At 32.0% G+C, this 19171-nt stretch overlaps 1 protein-coding gene across 2 annotated transcripts in view; it reads right to left on the bottom strand.

The window, feature by feature from the left end:
* The window catches only part of LOC127181066 (homer protein homolog 3), a 36434-nt gene extending 20216 nt beyond the window's left edge, over positions 1-16218 (bottom strand). For both annotated transcript variants that reach the window (XM_051135571.1, XM_051135579.1), the window contains exons 1-3: positions 15845-16218; positions 15016-15065; positions 6329-6485 (exon numbers count right to left, since the gene is read on the bottom strand). In XM_051135571.1, coding sequence (XP_050991528.1) covers positions 6329-6485; positions 15016-15038 — 180 coding nt within the window. In that variant the 5' untranslated portion in view covers positions 15039-15065; positions 15845-16218. The remainder of the gene's footprint in view (positions 1-6328; positions 6486-15015; positions 15066-15844) is intronic.
* Between the last annotated feature and the right edge of the window lie 2953 nt (positions 16219-19171).

Raw genomic sequence — 19171 nt, 5'->3', positions numbered from 1 at the left:
TTTTGGGTGAACTGTCCCTTTAAGTTAAAGTTAAAAATTCCATCTGGTCACTTATACACAACACATGCAAGAATACCAGAAAGGTTTGTTATGCAACTATCTGTAAAGCGCTGTTTACATGGAGCAAAACATAAACAGCAGATTTAGAAACATTACAGCTCAAATAACAGCTATTTTTAATGACAACATCTAACCTCAAATAGAACAGCATTGAAAGTGTGATACTGCAAACTCCTTTATGCAAACTGCAAGCTGTTTGGGACAATATTTGAGTGCGTATAAACAAGTTGTATTAATATTATTAAATAAAAATACTGTAGCACATGCTGGTGTAAGTGTTTCATGCAGCTTTAAATAGCAGATCAGTAATAAACACTGACGTCTAAACCACAATCATTCAGGTTAACAGTCTGACTGGAGCCACATTTATGACCCCTGAGAGAGTGTGAAACATGAAATCTGATAAGTGTGAGAGACCGTGATGATAAACACTTCATATGACATGTTAAATGCATCATAAATATCTTTAATTTTTATTGTTTTTATTATTAGTTTAATCATTTAATATAGTTATAATTTTATTTATTTTTATATTTAGTGATTTTAATTGCATTTTAGTTTCGTTCATTTTTATTGTTTTTATTTAGTAATTTATTAATTTAATATAGTTTTAATCTTATTTTTAAATTTAGTGATTTTAATTTCTATAATTTAATTTCTTTCATTTTTGTTTTTATTTATTATTAATTTAACAATTTAATAGAGTTTAATTAAATATTTTTTTATATTTAGTGATTTTAATTGAATTTTAATTAGTTTTAGTAATTTTGTTGTTTTTCTTTCATTTGTATTGTTTTCATTTATTATTAATTTAATGATTTAATAGTTTAATTTAATTTATCTTTATATTTAGTTATTTTAAATGCATTTTGTTTTTATTAATAATTTAATGATTTAATATAGTTTAATTTAATTTATTTATTTTTATATTTACTGCTTTTAATTGCAATTTAAAGCTTTAGTAATTTTGTTGTCTTTCTTTCACTTTTATTGTTTTATTATTAATTTAATAATTTAATTAATTTATTTTTATATTTAGTGATTTTTTATTGCATTTCAGTTAAGGTTTTAGTAATTTTGCTGTTTTTCTTTCATTTGTATTGTTTTTATTAGTTATTAGTTTAATACAGTTTAATATATTTTTTATATTTGGTCATTTTAATTGCATTTTAGTTAACTGAAAACTCTAAAAACTGTAAAATCGTGATATATTATTAGAATTTATAATAGCTATTTTCTATATGAATATATTTTAAAATGTAATTTATTTCCGTGATGCGAAGCTGAATTTTCCGCATGATTACTCCAGTCGTCAGTGTCACATGATCCTTCAGAAATCATTCTAATATGCTGATTTGCTGCTCAAGATACATTTATGATTATTGTCAATGTTGAAAACACTTCATATATTTAGATTTATATTAAGATCTTTTTTAATCACATTGCCGTTTTATAAACAAGGTCGTTCACCATGGTAAAGCTGTTGTAGCTTTGTGTCGTAACATGTCTTATTGAGTCTCTCTTGGCTTATTGTTTTATTCTCTCCGCTTTTCTAATGACTCCTGTTCCTCCTGACAGCAGGAGTCATGTGACCGCAGATTACCACGGTGACCGCCGGAATAATGGCTGCACCGGACTCGTGACAGTGAGGTCATCCTGAATCCGAATCTGGGTCAGTTTAGAGGTGTTGGATGAAGCCGAGACACTCCAGTAATCCAGCAACAACTGAGATTTGCAGGCTGCGGTGAGGACAATCTGCTCCATTCATGAGTTTACAGAGAAAATACACATTAGAATGATTTCTAAAGGATCATGTGACACTGAAGACTGGAGGAATGATGCTGAAAATTCAGCTTTGAATCACAGGAATTAATTACATTTTACAATATATTCACATAGAAAAGTGTTATTTTAAAGTGAAATAATATTTCACAATTTTACTGTATTTTTCATCAGACTGAATGAAGTCTGGATCTCATTTTTCTCCCTTCAAATGAGTATCAAGATGTATCAAGGCACAATAATCTTTAGGCAAACAAATGCCTGTAATATTACTCGGCCTGTTTTCATTTTCAGACTCAATGAGAAAGACGGCAGACAGAGAGCGTTTCTGCCTCTGATAAACATCTGAATAACACGGCCATGAACTAAGATGCATTCAAGGAGCCATATTATAAGAGGAAAACAATTACTGCTACATTTTAAATTATTTTCAATCAGAGATCTTTTCACATATACATATTTACGACTCCAAAGTTTGGAGTATGTTTTTTAAAAGAAATTAATATTTTTATTCAGCAAGGATGCATTAAATTGATCAAAAGTGACAGTAAAGACACAACAAAAGATTTCTATTTCAAATAAATGCTGTACTTTTTAACTTTGTATTCATCTGTGAGTCCTGGAAAATAAAATTAATCACAGCTTGCACAAATTTATTAAGTGTTTTCAACATTTATAATAATCAGAAATGTTTCTTGAGCAGCAAATCAGTATATTAGAACGATTTCTGAAGAATCATGTGACGCTGAAGACTGGAGTAATGATGCTGAAAATTCAGCTTTGATCACAGAAATAAATTATATTTTAAAATATATTCACATAGAAAACAGCTATTTTAAATTGTAATAATATTTCACATTTTTACCATTTTTACTGTTTTTAGTGGATTTTTAACCAAATAAATTCAGCCTTGAGGAGCAGAAGAGACTGTTTAAAAAAAAATGTTCTTTAATTTTTTCAAACTTAGTGTACATCGTTTTCAGATTTACCTCTATAAGGCCATTTTCGCAATAGAATAAAAACATAAAGGTAATTGTGATTTTTTAATCACACAACTTGGGCCTTACATCTTTTTTTCTTCTCAGAATTGCAAGATATTAAAAAAAAAAAAAAAAAAAAAGACTTTTCCCCCACTCACAGTTCTGAAAAATGAAAAAGGTAATTGCAACTTTACCTCACAATCTCTAACTTCCTCACAATTGGGAGTTTATATATTACAATTTGGTCTTTTCTAATATAAAGTCACAATTTTGAGAAAAAAAGACCCAAATGTGAGATATAAACTGCAATTCTGAATTTATATCTCACAATTCTATTTTTATGGAATTGTGAGATAAAAAGTTGCAATTACCTTTTTTTACCTTCCATATTTACCAGCTCGTAAAAGTAAAAATAACATCATTCACTCTTAAAAATAAATGTTTTTTACTGGCATTGATGTTTCCACGAAAACCCTTGAACATCCATGGAACCTTTCAAATACAGAAAAGCTTCTTTATGGTACAAAAAAATATTTTTTAAAATGTTCTTCAGGTTGGTTCTTTTCTTTTAAGAACTGTTCACTGAAAAAAAAAAAATGTATATAAAATAACAGACAGTTCTGGTCCTTGATTCTGATGTGTTCTAAGCTGTCATAAATTACTCTACAAACATACACCTTTGTTTATGTTTGTGTGTTGCTCGGCAACCGCTTTGTTGCAACCACAACTGCTTCTGAGGAACTACATTGTTTGGCAGAAGTATAATGTTATTATCTATTACAACGCCCCTTAGCTGTTAGAAATTCACTGTTAAGAGTGTTAGTCACTTTATGTGTCAGTCAGATGTTCTCTCTAAGTGGACGGTGCTTGACCAGAACAATCTGCAAACAGTTTCTCTGAGACTGTCGTAACAACTCAAGGTCGTCCGCGAGCCGCCGTCTTCCCTCTTCGATCAGCGTCTCCGGTCGAGCGGGTTAGACAGCTCCGATTCGCTCCATCAACGAGTATCGATTAACCCGACGGGATGCAAGTCATGCAGCTCCGCACCGACGCGGGGAGTTTTCCTGCGCTCAACTCTCTCGTTCGCTCTGATATCAGGTGTTGAGCTATTAACCTTCACTTCGGCGTAAATCCTCTCGTGGGGAGTATTTCGTTCCGCCTCTAATCACATCGACTCAATGATCACCATCTGAAAGCTTGTAGCTGACAGAGATGTTTATTGCATTACGCCGCTGCAGTCGGATGGGTTTCCTGGCATGCTGCGCTGATGATAACCACGAGAGGCTTTCTGCAAAACCTACAGCGTGCTGCTAGAGTGCAGTATGTGCACTATGAGTGGAGTATGCACATACATTAAACAGCATGATGACACACATTTGACAAGACGTGCAATGAGCAAACAAACAGTATTAAACAATACAGTTTCCCATTATGTAATATTCTACAAGACTGATTTTTTTTTTTAAGGCTTTTAACTTGAAAAAGGCAATTGTTAACATCTAAATGGGGCTACAGATTTTGTCAGGGACATTAAATGTCATCACTATTAACAGATAAACTCACTTTCACAGCCTCAATGTGTTTACAATCACACTCTTGCAAAATAATGTAACGCAAACTTTCAGGCAAAGCATTTTGAAACTAGATAGTAAAGTTTGTAGACAAACTTTAAGTTGGCTTGAAAAAGCCTAGCCAGACAGTTTTAAAAGTTTTAAAAAGTTTTAAGTTTAAATGTTTTCAGTTTAAAATAGTTTGAAAGATTAAAGCCTGAATTTTTTCAAGGCAATGCAGTCTATTAGAAAAACAGTGTTGCTATGTGGTTGCTAGGTTACTCAGGGTAATTGCTAGAGTACCTGGGGTGGTTGCTAGGGTGTTGCTATGTGGTTGCTAGGGTATCCAGGGTGGTTGCTAGGCAGGTTGCTAAGGTGTTGCTAGGCGGTTTCTAGGGTACTCAGGGTGGTTGCTAGGGTATTGCTATGCGGTTGCTAGGGTACGCGGGGTGGTTGTTAAGGTGTTGCTAGGCGGTTGCTAGGGTACTCAGAGTGGTTGCTAAGATGTTGCTAGGTGGTTTTTGGGGTACTGGTTGCTATGCAGTTGCTATGCATCCTGGGGTAGTTTCTAAGGTGTTGCTAGAGTACTCAGGGTGTTTGCTAGGGTGTTGCTATGTGGTTGCTAGGGTACCCGGGGTGGTTGCTAAGCGGTTGCTAGGGTACTCAGGGTGATTACTATGGTGTTGCTACGAGGTTGCTAGGGTACTCATGGTAATTACTATGGTGCTACTATCACGTTGTTACCATGATTATCAAGTTACTAGCATGTTACTAGCATGTTTCTAGCATTATTAGCATTTTATTAGCATGATTATCAAGTTACTAGCCTGTTGCTAGCATGTTTAACATGTTACTAACTTGATTCTCACAATTAGCAAGTTACTAGCATGTTTGTAGCATGATTAACATGTTAATAGCATGTTGTTACCATGATTAGCAAGTTACAAGCATGTTGCCAGCATGATTATCAAGTTACTAGCATGTTGCTAGCATGTTTAACATGTTACTAGCATGATTCTCACATGATAAGCAAGTTACTAACATGTTTGCAACATGATTAGCATGTTAATAGCATGTTGTTAGCATGATTAGCAAGTTACAAGCATGTTGCTAGCATGATTATCAAGTTACTAGCATGTTGCTAGCATGTTTAACATGTTACTAGCATGATTCTCACATGATAAGCAAGTTACTAACATGTTTGCAACATGATTAGCATGTTAATAGCATGTTGTTAGCATGATTAGCAAGTTACAAGCATGTTGCTAGCATGATTATCAGGTTACTAGCATGTTGCTAGCATGCTTAACATGTTACTAGCATGATTCTCACATGATAAGCAAGTTACTAACATGTTTGTAGCATGATTAACATGTTAATAGCATGATTAGAAAGTTACAAGCATGTTTCTAGCAAGATTATGACGTTACTAACATGTTGCTAGCATGTTTCTAGCATGACTAGCATGTTAATAGCATGTTGTTAGCATGATTAGCAAGTTACTAACATGATTCTTGCATGATTAGAATGTTACTAGCATGTCTTTTTTGCTGGTTTTGACATTCTGGTTTATGAAAACCGTAAGGCGGATCAGATCGAAAAGATACAGCACACAGAGTCAGACCAGTCTGCAGGTCTGGGGCAAGTTGTGGTTGTAGATTAAAAGCTCTAGGAGGAGAAACACTTTAAAATTTAGACTCAGAAGAAGAAGTAGTAGTAGTAGTAGTTTAAATAGGATAACAGTAAACTGGCTTTTTCAAGGCAACTTAATAAGAACAAAGTTGTTAGAAGCTTACTGAAGTTGTGTGGCCATGGTTCATTTATAGCTTATGTTTGGTTTTAGGCTTCAAAAAGTTGTGTTCATTTGTGAATATGTACAAAACAAAGCAATATGCATTGTTTTTTTAATCTGCGCACCAGAGCAATAGGCTGTAAACCGGAGGAGATGCCGCTCACCTTGGTCCCGCCCACGCTGATGATGCGGTAGGCGTGTCTGTTGGCGTCGTAGAAGAAGGAGACGGTGACCGCATGCTTGCTGGCCGGGATCCAGTTGCGTTTGGTGGCGGGGTCGATCTGGAACACATGAGCTCGAGTGCTGAAGATGGGCTGTTCCCTACGACACAAACACACACAACATCAGCGCGTTCAGAAAGCTATAGAATTCAGATCAGCCTCATAGACAAACATGCAAACGGAGAAATCTGGGATTCAAAACATATACCTAGAAATACACAAAAATTCAGAAATGTTGATAAATGTGAAACTGACAAATTAAATGTGAAATATTTAAGACTCTGCACTATTCCATCTATTATTTTACAAATAATTAACAATTAACTTTAATTTACTAACTATAACTTAATAAGACATAATATTATACTTTTTCCCCCTCAAACATTACTTTTAATGTTTTGTATATTAATAACAATCTATATATAATTAACAATCCAATACTTCTATTATAATTAACTTAAATAAATACTAATACTCTCTCTCTATAGTTTCTAATAATTATAATCAATAAAATAATAATAATAATAATAATAATTAATAATAATAATTACATTTTAATATAAAATGTCTTCATATCTTTAATAATATTTCTGAATATAATAGTTTTAATATTTTGTAAAATATGAATAATAATGTATATTATTATTAATCCATTACTTTTATTATTGTTAACTTTAACATTAACTTTAACAATAACTTTATTAGGAACTTTCTGAAAGATTTTGATCCACTTCAAATACTGACTACTGTATATATATTTATATATCTCTCTACACATATAGTTCATAATAATAGTTTGCTATTATTAATATAATTAATAAAAAAAAAGTATGATTATAATTATTTACTTAGAATTTAAGTTAAATACTACTACTATTATCACACACCTACACACACACACACAATTTAACAATAAAAAACAAAACAATGTTTTATTTATTATGATTGTATGTTGATTGTATGATTGTATGTTATGTCTGTAATATACAATCAATAATAAATCAATCCATTTAAAAACATATAATATTAATTATATAATGTTAAGTAAAACTATTACTACTAATGTATATTTTTTATATAATTTTATTAATCACAAAATTCTGGAATACATTATATTATTAATTATAATGTATATTAAATATATATTAAATTATTAATTATATTAAATTTCATATAATTATAATTGTTCAAAATGCAATAATATTTGTATATAAACAATCACACTATTCATATTAATTTGTTAATAATAACAACAATAAAAATAATAATAATTAATTCATTTTATTATTATTAATTGAAATATATAAATTAAAATACAAATTCTCTCTCTCTCTATAATATAATATAATATAATATTAGCAATCAAAATAAACAAAAGAGCAATAATTTTATTATATAATAAATAAAAAGAAAACATTGAATAAAAAAAAGAATAGAGCAATAGAGCGTTTTTGATTTTAATTGTATAATAAACAGAAAAAAGACAAATACAAAAAGTATCTATCTATCTATCTATCTATCTATCTATCTATCTATCCATCTATCTATAATTGGAAAGATCACTTTTAAATGCGCTTAAATACTCAACTTCTTTGTATAAAGACCACTCTCATGCAATAAATGGATACCACACTTGCAACTAACAACTACTCTGAGGGTCTGATTATTTCAACAATACATTGAATAATTAAACTTTGACTTCAATTAGTTGTGGCAGCACTAATAAAAGCCCTAGAGCATGTAGTTTACGTCTTAGTGTTTTAAAAATCTGTAGCTCATGAAATTCAACGCAGTCAATGCTGTAATGGACAAATGACGATAACGAGAGTGGAATGAGCTGTAAACGATCAGAGAAATGAAGCGAAAGCGTATATAACACATCATGACTGACTGACTGATCTCAATGTGAAGTCAATACGGCAGCTGAAGCGCTGCGGTCAAACTGTGTGTGATGGACGTCTAACAGCACAAACACTTTCTGACCCCTGACAGCTTCATTTATAACCTCCGTACATTTGGTCATTATTAAAAAAATTAAAAAAATGAAACTCTCAAACACAGAATTAAAAACAAAACAATTTTTTAACCTAGCTTTGATCCAAAATTTTGATTTCTGTTCTGGAAAAGCATGCAAAATGCATGCATGTTTAATTAGATAATGCCTCGTTTCTATATTTAATTTAGTCATTCATGAAGCTACAGCTTATTTTATATTTCTTTCTGTCTTTGATCTATTGTTTTTGAAACTAATAAATAAATAAATACTAATAAGGATTTCAAAACCACAGTACAACATAGAATCAAGGAATAAAAACAAAACATTATTTTATATTATTATATATATTAGCAGATGAACACTTGATCAGATCATTGCATGAAACAAAAAGCTGAAATCAGGAAGAAGACCTGGAGGATTGGATTTCAGAACTGTAAAATGAAATAATCTTAATGCAGTGCATCACGAGCAGGAAGAGCGGAAAGATGATCCTCTTCCTATCTTGCCCATTCCAGAAATGAACACGGATATGAGCATTACCGTCCGAATCACGTCTGTCAGTCACATTATGAGACGTTGTGTCCGTGGCTCATAAATCGAACGTTTGCTGGCGTTTTTGCCCACTGAGTCATCAGAGAATATGAACAATGACAGGCAGCGTTTGAGGTTTGTGTGGCCACAGTAAAAGCTGAAATAGTCTTGGAGCTCATTTGAGGAAAGCTTTCATTATTCTCCCTTCAGCTTGTCATTCATTACCGAACAGCCAGTGAGTCATGAGTGAATGGTGTTTTTCTGATTGTAGATGAAACACACGCTGAGAGCAGACGTGAGAAATGAAGTCAGCGTGAACCGATCCATTCAGCACCAAACTCGGTTTGAGATTTAAACCACGAGCGCCTACAGACCAGCGTGCCTTTCACAGAGCTTTGCACGTCACGGCCTTCGAATGAAGGAAAATATAAAATAACAGTTCAATATAACTGGCTAGTTGGCTATTTTAAGATGAGCATTATTCTGCACACTTGTTGTGTCACTTTCAGCATCAACCAGCGCTCTTGACAATAGATCATGTCAATTTTCTCTTATTTTAGACACTTTGTTTTTGAGGGGATTGATCAATAATTCTGCAGAATTGATGCAAAACAAATTCTGTTCAACACATCTGCTATTAAATTGTATTTAATCACAAATTGGCCACCACACTCTCTAGACGTAGAAATTACCATCAGCCTTTGAAAAACTATGTTTTTTAACTATACAAATTTTTTTAAAAAAAGTTTGGGGTACGATTTTGAATGTTTTTGAGAGAAGTTTCTTCTGCTCACCAGGCTGCATTTATTTGATTAAAAATACAGTAAAACAGTAAAAATTGTGAAATATTATTACCATTTAAAAAAGTTGTTTTCTGTGTGAATATCTGTTCAAATGTAATTTATTCCTGTGATCAAAGTTGAATTTTCAGCATCATTACTCCAGTCTTCAGTGTCACATGATCCTTCAGAAATCATTCTGATATGCTGATTTGTTTCTCAAGAAACATTTCTGATTATTATCAATGCTGAAAACATTTTTGCTGCCCAATATTTTTTTATAGAAACCATGATACCTTTTTTTTTTTTAGGATTCACAAATGAATAGAAAACTCAAAAGAACAACATTTATTTGAAAAATAAATCTTTAGTAACATTATAAGTGTAATTACTGTCACTTTTAAATCAACTGAATGCATCCTTGCTTACTAAAAGTATTTATTTCAATAATATTACTGACCCCCAAACTATCCATCTATCTATCTAATATATAAAATTCTAATTATATTTAAACTAAAAACATTTCAATTCAAAAATTCAATTCATAAATTCAAATCATATTTAAACTGGAAAAGTTTCAATTCAAAAACTGAAATCAAAAATTCAAATTCTATTTAAACTGGAAACATTTCAATTCAAAAATTCAAAATATATTTAAACTGGAAACGTTTCAATGTAAAAATTCAATTCAAAAATTCAAATTATATTTAAACTGGAAACATTTTAATTCAAAAATTCAATTCGTAAATTCAAGTCATATTTAAACTGGAAAAGTTACAATTCAAAAATTCAAATAATATTTAAATTGGAAAAGTTTCAATTCAAAAATTCATATTTTTAAACTGGAAAAGTTACAATTCAAAAACTGAATTCAAAATTTCAAATTATATTTAAATTGGAAAAGTTTTGATTCAAAAATTCAAACTATATTTAAACTGGAAAAGTTTCAATTCAAAAATTCTGTTCAATAATTCAAATGACAGACAAGAAGGTTAGGTAAATGTTAATTTCTTTTATCAGTTTTGAATTGATCAAGTTTTGAATTCTAGTTAAAAACACAATTTCTTAATTTAACAAACCAGGCATCGTATATTATGAATAGTGTTGCTCTCTGACAAATTGCTTTTTGTTCCTGTTTTGTAAGTTGCTTTGAAAAAAACTCATAAAAAGAAGTACTGTTTGAGAATGATTTGCATTTCACAGCAAATCCATAATTATTTAACACGGATGCTGATGATTTTTAGCTACATGACTATAGTATCTATCTATTACCTCTGCATGTCTTGTGTTATCTCAACCCATAAACACACACACTGTGGTCACACACTCACACCGATCAGCAGCTCGATTATGCCAGCCAAGGTGTTGAGATCACTTTCCTCCTCCTGGTCTTACGGACGCCACCTCGCTTCTTATAGCCTGGCCTGAATTCCCAGAATTCCACAGGGTAAGTCTCTCGGCTTCGCTGTGATCAGCGCTGCTCCTTCATCTGTCAATTACTCACCCCGAGCTGATTGCGAGGCACTCAGTAACGAGCCGAGGGCCTGTAAACTATCCAGCGCGAGAGATCGACCACAACTAATGACTTTCAGCGGGAAACCATCCGCACAGATCAACCTCAACCGAACACTGCACCTTCATTTGCAATCTGTCAATGTGGTTTGCAATGCTTCAACAAATGTGTTGCAGACAGTTTCATACACAATTCTAGTCATATTATCAAACAACTATATTTCCCTTTAGACTAATGTGTGCTAATGAATTGATCAAAAGTGACAGTAAAGACATTTATAATGTTACAAAAGATTTCTATTTCAAATAAATGTTGTTCTTTTGAACTTTCTATTCATCTGTGAATCCAGAAAAATAAAATATATCAGTTTCCACAAAAATATTGGACAGCACAACTGTTTTCAACATTCATAATAATCTGAAATGTTTCTTGAGCTGCAAATCAACAATATTAGAATGATTTCTGAAGGATCATCTGACACTGAAGACTGGAGTAATGATGCTGAAAATTCAGCTTTGATCATAGAAATTAATTACATTTTAACAGATATTCACATAGACAACAGCTATTTTAAATTATAATAATATTTCACATTTTTACTCCATTTCTGATCAAATAAATACAGCAAATCAACATATTAGACTGATTTCTGAAAGATTGTGACACACTATAGACTGCAGTAATGATGCTGAAAATTCAGCTTTGATCACAGTAATTAATTACATTTTAACAGATATTCACATAGACAACAGTTATTTTAAATTATAATAATATTTCACATTTTTACTTCATTTCTGGTGAAAAAAAAAAAAAAAAAAAAAAAAACAGCACATTAGCATATTAGAATGATTTCTGAGTGATCATGCAACAATGAAGACTGAAATAATGATGCTGAAAATTCAGTTTTGATTACAGAAATAAATTACATTTTACAATATATTCACACAGAAAACTGCTATTTAAATTAGAATAATATTTCACATTTTTACTGTATTTCTGATCAAATAAATACAGCAAATCTGCTTATTTGAATGATTTCTGAATGATCATGCGACAATGGAGACTGGAGTAACGATGCTGAAAATTCAGCTTTAATCCCAGAAATAAATTACATTTTAAAAGATATTCACATAGACAACAGATATTTTAAATAATAATAATATTTCACGTTTTTACTTTACTTCTGATCAAATACATACAGCAAATCAGCATATTAAAATGATTTCTGAAAGATTGTGCGACACTATATGCTGCAGTAATGATGCTGAAAATTCAGCTTTAATCACAGAAATAAATTGCATTTTAACAGATAATCACATAGACAACAGATATTTTAAATTATAATAATATTTCACATTTTTACCTTATTTCTGATGTAAAAAAAACCCCCAGCAAATTAGCATATTAGAATGATTTCTGAATGATCATGCAACAATGAAGACTGGAGTAATGATGCTGAAAATTCGGTTTTGATCAAAAAAAAAAAAATCATTTTACACAATATTCTCACACAGAAAACTGCTATTTTAAATTATAATAATATTTCACTATTTTCCTGTATTTTTGACCAAATAAATGTAGCCTTGGTGAGCAGAAAAAGCTTCAAAAAACATTACAATTTTTGCCAATCCCAAAGACACACTTTTCACCATTACATCAACTTATTAACAAAATCATTAAATATTCTGATTCACCTGGAAACAGATCACATAATGACACTAAAATGGGTTCTAAATGCAATTTCATGTTAACCTTGCAGCAATGAATCTGACTAGGAAAACAAATGTGTGTTAACCAGAAGTAACCTCTGTACCACATAAACTCACATCCAACAGCCAGGAGGCCATTAGCTGTTCTCTGTTAAATTCTACACTGAAGTGTATGTATGTGTGTGTGTGTGTGTGTGTGTGTGTGTTTAGAGATTGCTGAACCCTCAAGCTGTCCATTTGCATTTCAGCTCTAATTGCCTTTTTCCAGATACGTTTATGTAATGAGGCAATTACTAGGAATTGTTACTGAGAAATTAACCTCATGCTGTATCTTTATTCTATATGCAGGATATACAGAAAAACACAAAATCAACATGTAGCATTTGAAATCTTTCCCCGTCTTCACCTAAAATGGGATTTCATATATTGAAAATTTAAAGAACAGTTCACCAAAAAATGAAAATGAGTTAAAAATGTCTTCCAAGATGTAGATTAACTTGCTCACCAATGGATGTGAATGGGTGCCGTCAGAATGAGAGCCCAAACAGCTGATTAAAACACCACAATAATCCACAAGTAATCCACTCCAGTCCAGTCCATCAGCTGTTTGGACTCTCATTCTGACGGCACCCATTCACATCCACTGGTGAGCAAGTGACGCAATGCTAGATTTCTCCAAATCTGATGAGGAAACAAACTCATCTACATCTTGGATGGACTCAAGGCGAGCAGGTTTTCAGCTAACGTTCATTTTTGGCTGAACTACGTCTTTAAAACAAAGAGGGATCGTTTGAAGGACAATCCAGTTAGAATGCAGAAATTAGGCCAGGCGTGTTCTGACCTGACAGCAGCACACCTTACCGCTGCTGAACTAATTAACTGCACCAGCACTACACTACTGATTTAACCCATTACAAGCCTCTTGAAGGTCAAAACAGCTTTATGATCATCTATAAAGCATCCAGCGCACTCAGATGGACACTTGAGACGCCGCAGAACATACTATATTCTACAGTCGTCATGGCAACTACAAAAAAAAAACAACACTGGCTGTTTCATAAACAATATCTCGCAATCTTTTTTATGCTGGGTGTCATTTCTCTGAGAGATTAATACAGTATGAGAAGAAATCTCCTTTTGTCCATGCAACCATAATTCCTGCATAATATGTCCCGCTAAGAGCAGGATAAATGGGTCATTCTATGAAAAACAGGTGCTTTGTCCATCTCACAAAGTGAATTTTTAAGTGCATTTCTCTGCTGCTTTACAACAATTGTTTTATATAATGCGCTTTAAAAATAAAGGTGACTTGGCTCGAAGTGCATATATTAGTTTTATTTTAGTACCATTGACATATTATTTTAGTTATTTTATTTTATTTTGAATTAGTTTTTATTTTTAAAGTTTTACTGTAAATTTTTAGTAATTTTATTAGTTTATTTTCGATGTGTCTATATAGATTTTATCAAATTTATTTTTTAGTAATTTTTATTTTAGCTATTTTAGTAAGTCAGTTCAAATAAATGATACGTAAAATAATCAGTAAGCTTTTTTATTTTAATTTTAATTTTAAAAAATTATTTAATGTGGATTTTATTAGTAACAAGCATTTTTTATGGCTTTAGTTTTAGTTTTAATAACCCTGAAATGCATTGCTTTTTTAATGCATTTAATGCTTATATACAGACAACAACCTGGCAAATATATATACTTAATGATGACAAGAGACATACAAAAAAATTGCATAAATTTTAAGTTTATGTGATATTAAAATGAACTTATACGATACTTTGCAACAGTGCAAAATAATAATTCAATTAAATTAACTACTTAAATAATGAAAAATAATTAAAATTAAAATTAAAAATTAAATTAAAAACTAAAATGTATTATTTTTGTTAATTAAATTTTAAAATTTATTTTAATTTATTAATTAAAAATATGGGCTGCCAGGAGATTCTGTAAAATTGCTGTTTGCGTCTTAAAAATGGATCAATTAATCAGAATAAATAGTTTTTTTATTAAAAAAAAAAACAAAAAAAAACAAAACACCTCAATCGAGGGTCTCAGGATCTGATAAAAGAGATTAAAACATGACTTACCTCTCTCTGTGCAACGGAAACATTCTTACTGGATAGATGAGGGTCTTTTTCTACCATTAGAAATGAGAGAAAGAAAAAAAATAAGCAAATGAACGCATCTGAAGAGATAGAGTTTAAATATGCATCGAAAATATTGCGAAAATTAATGACATATTTGGGTCAAGGTCGCAGATGAAGTTAGTGGACTCAATCCAGTACGTTTAAAGGATGCAAACATTCTCAAATCTGACTAAATAATGCATTATAATGACAAGAATTTAAACCTTTAAAATGAATGGTTTTATTTGTCTTGACACATTTAACAAAACCCAAGCATCCACAGCTTAATAAAAAATAATGCAAATAATTATTAAACACAAATGTTATTTGTCTCTCTTTAATAAAATGCATTAATGCATTTATTTTTAATACAAATAATTAGGAAATACAAAGAAATTTAGTACCATATCCATGAATTAGATCTTCCACATCAAGATTTAAATGTTAAACGCAAGTTAAAATGCACATTAGGTTCAATCACCTTTTAGCTTTTTTGCATGTCACTTTTTAAAAACAATGCATGTAAAATGAAAATATTTTTATGCAACAGTATAAAAGAATATGTTGCCTAGATGCATTATAGCATGTCAGACACAAACATAAAAACGTAGGACTGTCCTAAATAAATACATATTTGCTTTGAGGCATATATAAGCAGTTTCAGACAGTCTAACAGCAACTGAAAGTCTTTAATCTAGCACAGCTGCAGTAAGCAACTCTTTTTAAGTAAGTTGCTCTAGCTTCAGTTGAGCTCAGTTAAAGTCTCATATGACAGAGCAGTGACTCTTACCCCATGTCGTTGTAAACACACAGGATGTCAAACTCTTGTTCCTGTTCTGGAGCAACTGTTTACAGCCTGTAGGATCTGTGCGATCTGTAATCCGCGTCCGGAGTGTGTCTATACGGCGAGCACGGCATATATGTGCATGGCAGCACGCGAATGCAACAGCAGCAGCCGCAGAAACTGGACGTGATGACCGGCCGCGAGTCAGTTCCTTTTGCCCGTGTTTGTCTTTGCTTGTAGTTCAGTAAGCACGCGGACTCGCGGGAAAGCCCGCCGGCTGTCACACTCCGCGTTCTGATGTTTCCCGCAGCGACTTTGATGACGCGCCGCGACTGCTACTTTGTAACCAGTTTGGCTTTGATGTCCCGAGCCCGCGCCTCCCGCCGCTCTGTGCTCGAGCGCTGCCGCTGGCGGCTTTTTGAAGAGACTCGCGCGCGCCGTCCAGCGGACAGAATCGGAACCGCAGCATCATTGCGGCGCCGCTCGCCCTCTAGTGATTCGACAGTGAAGATCCGTTAATCATCCGGACATTTGTGCTGATGTAACCCTAATGAGACGCCACGAACCTTCTTCACTTGCATAGTGCAGTAAAACAATGGTGTTACCATGTTTTTTGGACATAACGCTAACGGTAATAGTGCTTTCTAAACATGCACATATGTGCATGAAACACTATATGAATAGCAATCATTCAGCACCAAAGTACCCCCAAATTATACCATTATTGTATCATGGTACTGATAAATGTGATGTTTCCATGTTATTTTGGTCACACACTAAAAGAAATGAGGCCATTGTTGGAGAAATAAATATATGCATGTAAAAATGCAGATTATGGATTATTGCATTGTTTTTTAGAAATACACACACACAGAAAAACATCCTTGATAAAGATTATTTGTAGTGAAGAGACAACCATAAATACATGCTTACATAAAACAAAATAAGATAAAACTAAAATAAAATAATAAAAAATAACATATAATAAAACATAAAATAAAAAAAACCCATAAATAAAAAAATAAAATAAATACAAATTTAATTTTCATTTGGTGTAACACCAATTAATATGGATTAAGAGCATGTCAGTGAAGTCAAATTAATTTTCAGTGTCCAATAATTAAGTCTGACCTTGTGTGAACTTATAAAAAAGCTAAATGAATATATGGCACAGTAGGTTTTGTGTGTGTGATGACACATTACAGCAGGGACTTACTGCAATTACTACAAATTAATGTTACTTTTAGCAACTATTGTTCATTTTACTGTTCTTGTACTCTTCAAAATAAATGTTTCAAAAGGATGTTTTTGCGGTGATGCCATAGAAGAACCATTTTTGGCTCCCCAACGAACCTTTCAGTGAACAGTTCTTTAAAAAGAACCATTTTTAAGTACATTTTAAAAATATAAAGAACTCTTTTCCACTATAAAGAACCTTTTCTGCATTTGAAAGGTTCCATGAATGTACGAGGTTCTTTATAGAACCGTTGATGCCAATAAAGAACCTAAGAAGCTTTATTTTGAAGAGTGTACTTTAAGTTAAAGCCTAATAAACAGCATTAATAATATATATATATATACATATTTAAGTCTTAGATCTGACAGACTTGTGCACTGCATTTACATTAAGCAAAACCTTTTCTCATTTTTAGTTCAACTAAATTGAAACCACAGAAATAAGGTTGTTAAAATGAAAGTAAACATAAGTGTGCATCATCACTATAATGTAGGATACAACAGGTAAAAAAAATGCCACAAAAGCAATTGTTTTAGCACAAGATTTGGGGAAAAATTGCAACCTTTTAATCTCACAATTCAGACTTTTTAATTGCAATTTTGGAAAGACAAACTCAGAATTTGGAGAAAAAAAAACAAACAAAAAAAAAACAACGAGATAAAAAGTCAGATTTACCTTTTTATTACACAATTATATATTTTATTTTTTAATACCACAGAAGAAAAAAAAATCCATATACACTACCAGTCAAAAGTTTTTGAACAGCAAGATTTCTTTTGTTGTTTTTAAAGAAGTCTCTTCTAATCACCAAGCCTGCATTTATTTGAAGTACAACAAAAACGTTTAAACTTCAAAAAATTGAAATATTTGTACTATTTAAAATAACTGTTTTATATTTGAATAGATTTTAAAATGCAATTTTTTCCTGTGATCAAAGCTGAATTTTCAGCATCATTACTCCAGTCTTCAGTGTCACGTGATTCTTCAGAAATCATTCTAATGTGCTGATTTGCTGCTCAAGAAGCGTTTATAATGATCAGTATTTAAAACAGTTCAGTACATTTTTTCAGGATTCTTTTATGAATAGAAAGATCCAAATATCAGCATTTATCTGAAATAAAATCTTTTGTATTAAGTCAGTATTTATTTATTTATTTATTATTATTATTATTTTTTTTTTTGGAAAAGAAATTATAGAAATTAAAGGAGAAGTCCACTTCCAGAACAACAATTTACAAATAATTTACTCACCCCCTTGACATCCAAGATGTTCATGTCTTTCTTTCTTCAGTCGTAAAGAAATGATGGTTTTTGAGGAAAACATTTCAGGATTTTTCTTCATATAATGGACTTCATTGGTGATTTTGAACTTCCAAAATGTAGTTTAAATGCAGCATCAAAGGCTCTAAACGATCCCAGCCGAGGAAGAAGGGAAAATAATTTTTTTAATACTTTTTGAGCACAAAAGCTTGTGTAGCACAGGCTCTGGGATGCGCGTTCACGACACTACATACTATTGAATCAAGTTGAAAGGTCACACGGAACTACAGACCCAGTGTTTACAAAGCAAACGTGCAAAGACTAAGAAAGTGCAAGTAAGTCAAACGCCGTTTACAAACAAAAAGGTACAACGATGTCCTCCTCTCAAGTTGTAGGAGAGAATAAGTTGGAGTTTTTCGCCATACTCAGTACACAGACGATGAACTTAGACGTGATTCGTAGTAATGATGGGAAGTTCAGATCATTTTACCGACTCGGACCTTGAGTCTTGTTCAGCAAAATGAACAAATCTTTTTTCGTTCATTTTAGTAAAATATAATTAAAATGTTACATGTTACATTCCCTAACACATCTACTGCTTACACAAACGTTGATCACACTACAAACAAGACAAAACTATAATGCCATAAGAAACAGAAAAGATTCAGTCATTGTTTACCTGGGTCTTTAGTCTATGATTAGCTCCCCTCACCTCTTACCTGACAAGTTTTCGGGTTTGAGTCGTTCGTTCATCACGTGACAGCCCCATAAGATGAACGAAAAACCCAAAGACTCGAAACAGGTAAACTAATTCCAGTACAGAACCTAATAGGATG

This window comes from Labeo rohita, chromosome 2 (assembly GCF_022985175.1).
Source record: "Labeo rohita strain BAU-BD-2019 chromosome 2, IGBB_LRoh.1.0, whole genome shotgun sequence".
NCBI lineage: Eukaryota > Metazoa > Chordata > Actinopteri > Cypriniformes > Cyprinidae > Labeo > Labeo rohita.
The sequence above is the reverse complement of the archived record's forward strand: the minus strand, read 5'-3'. Positions and strand labels throughout refer to the sequence as shown.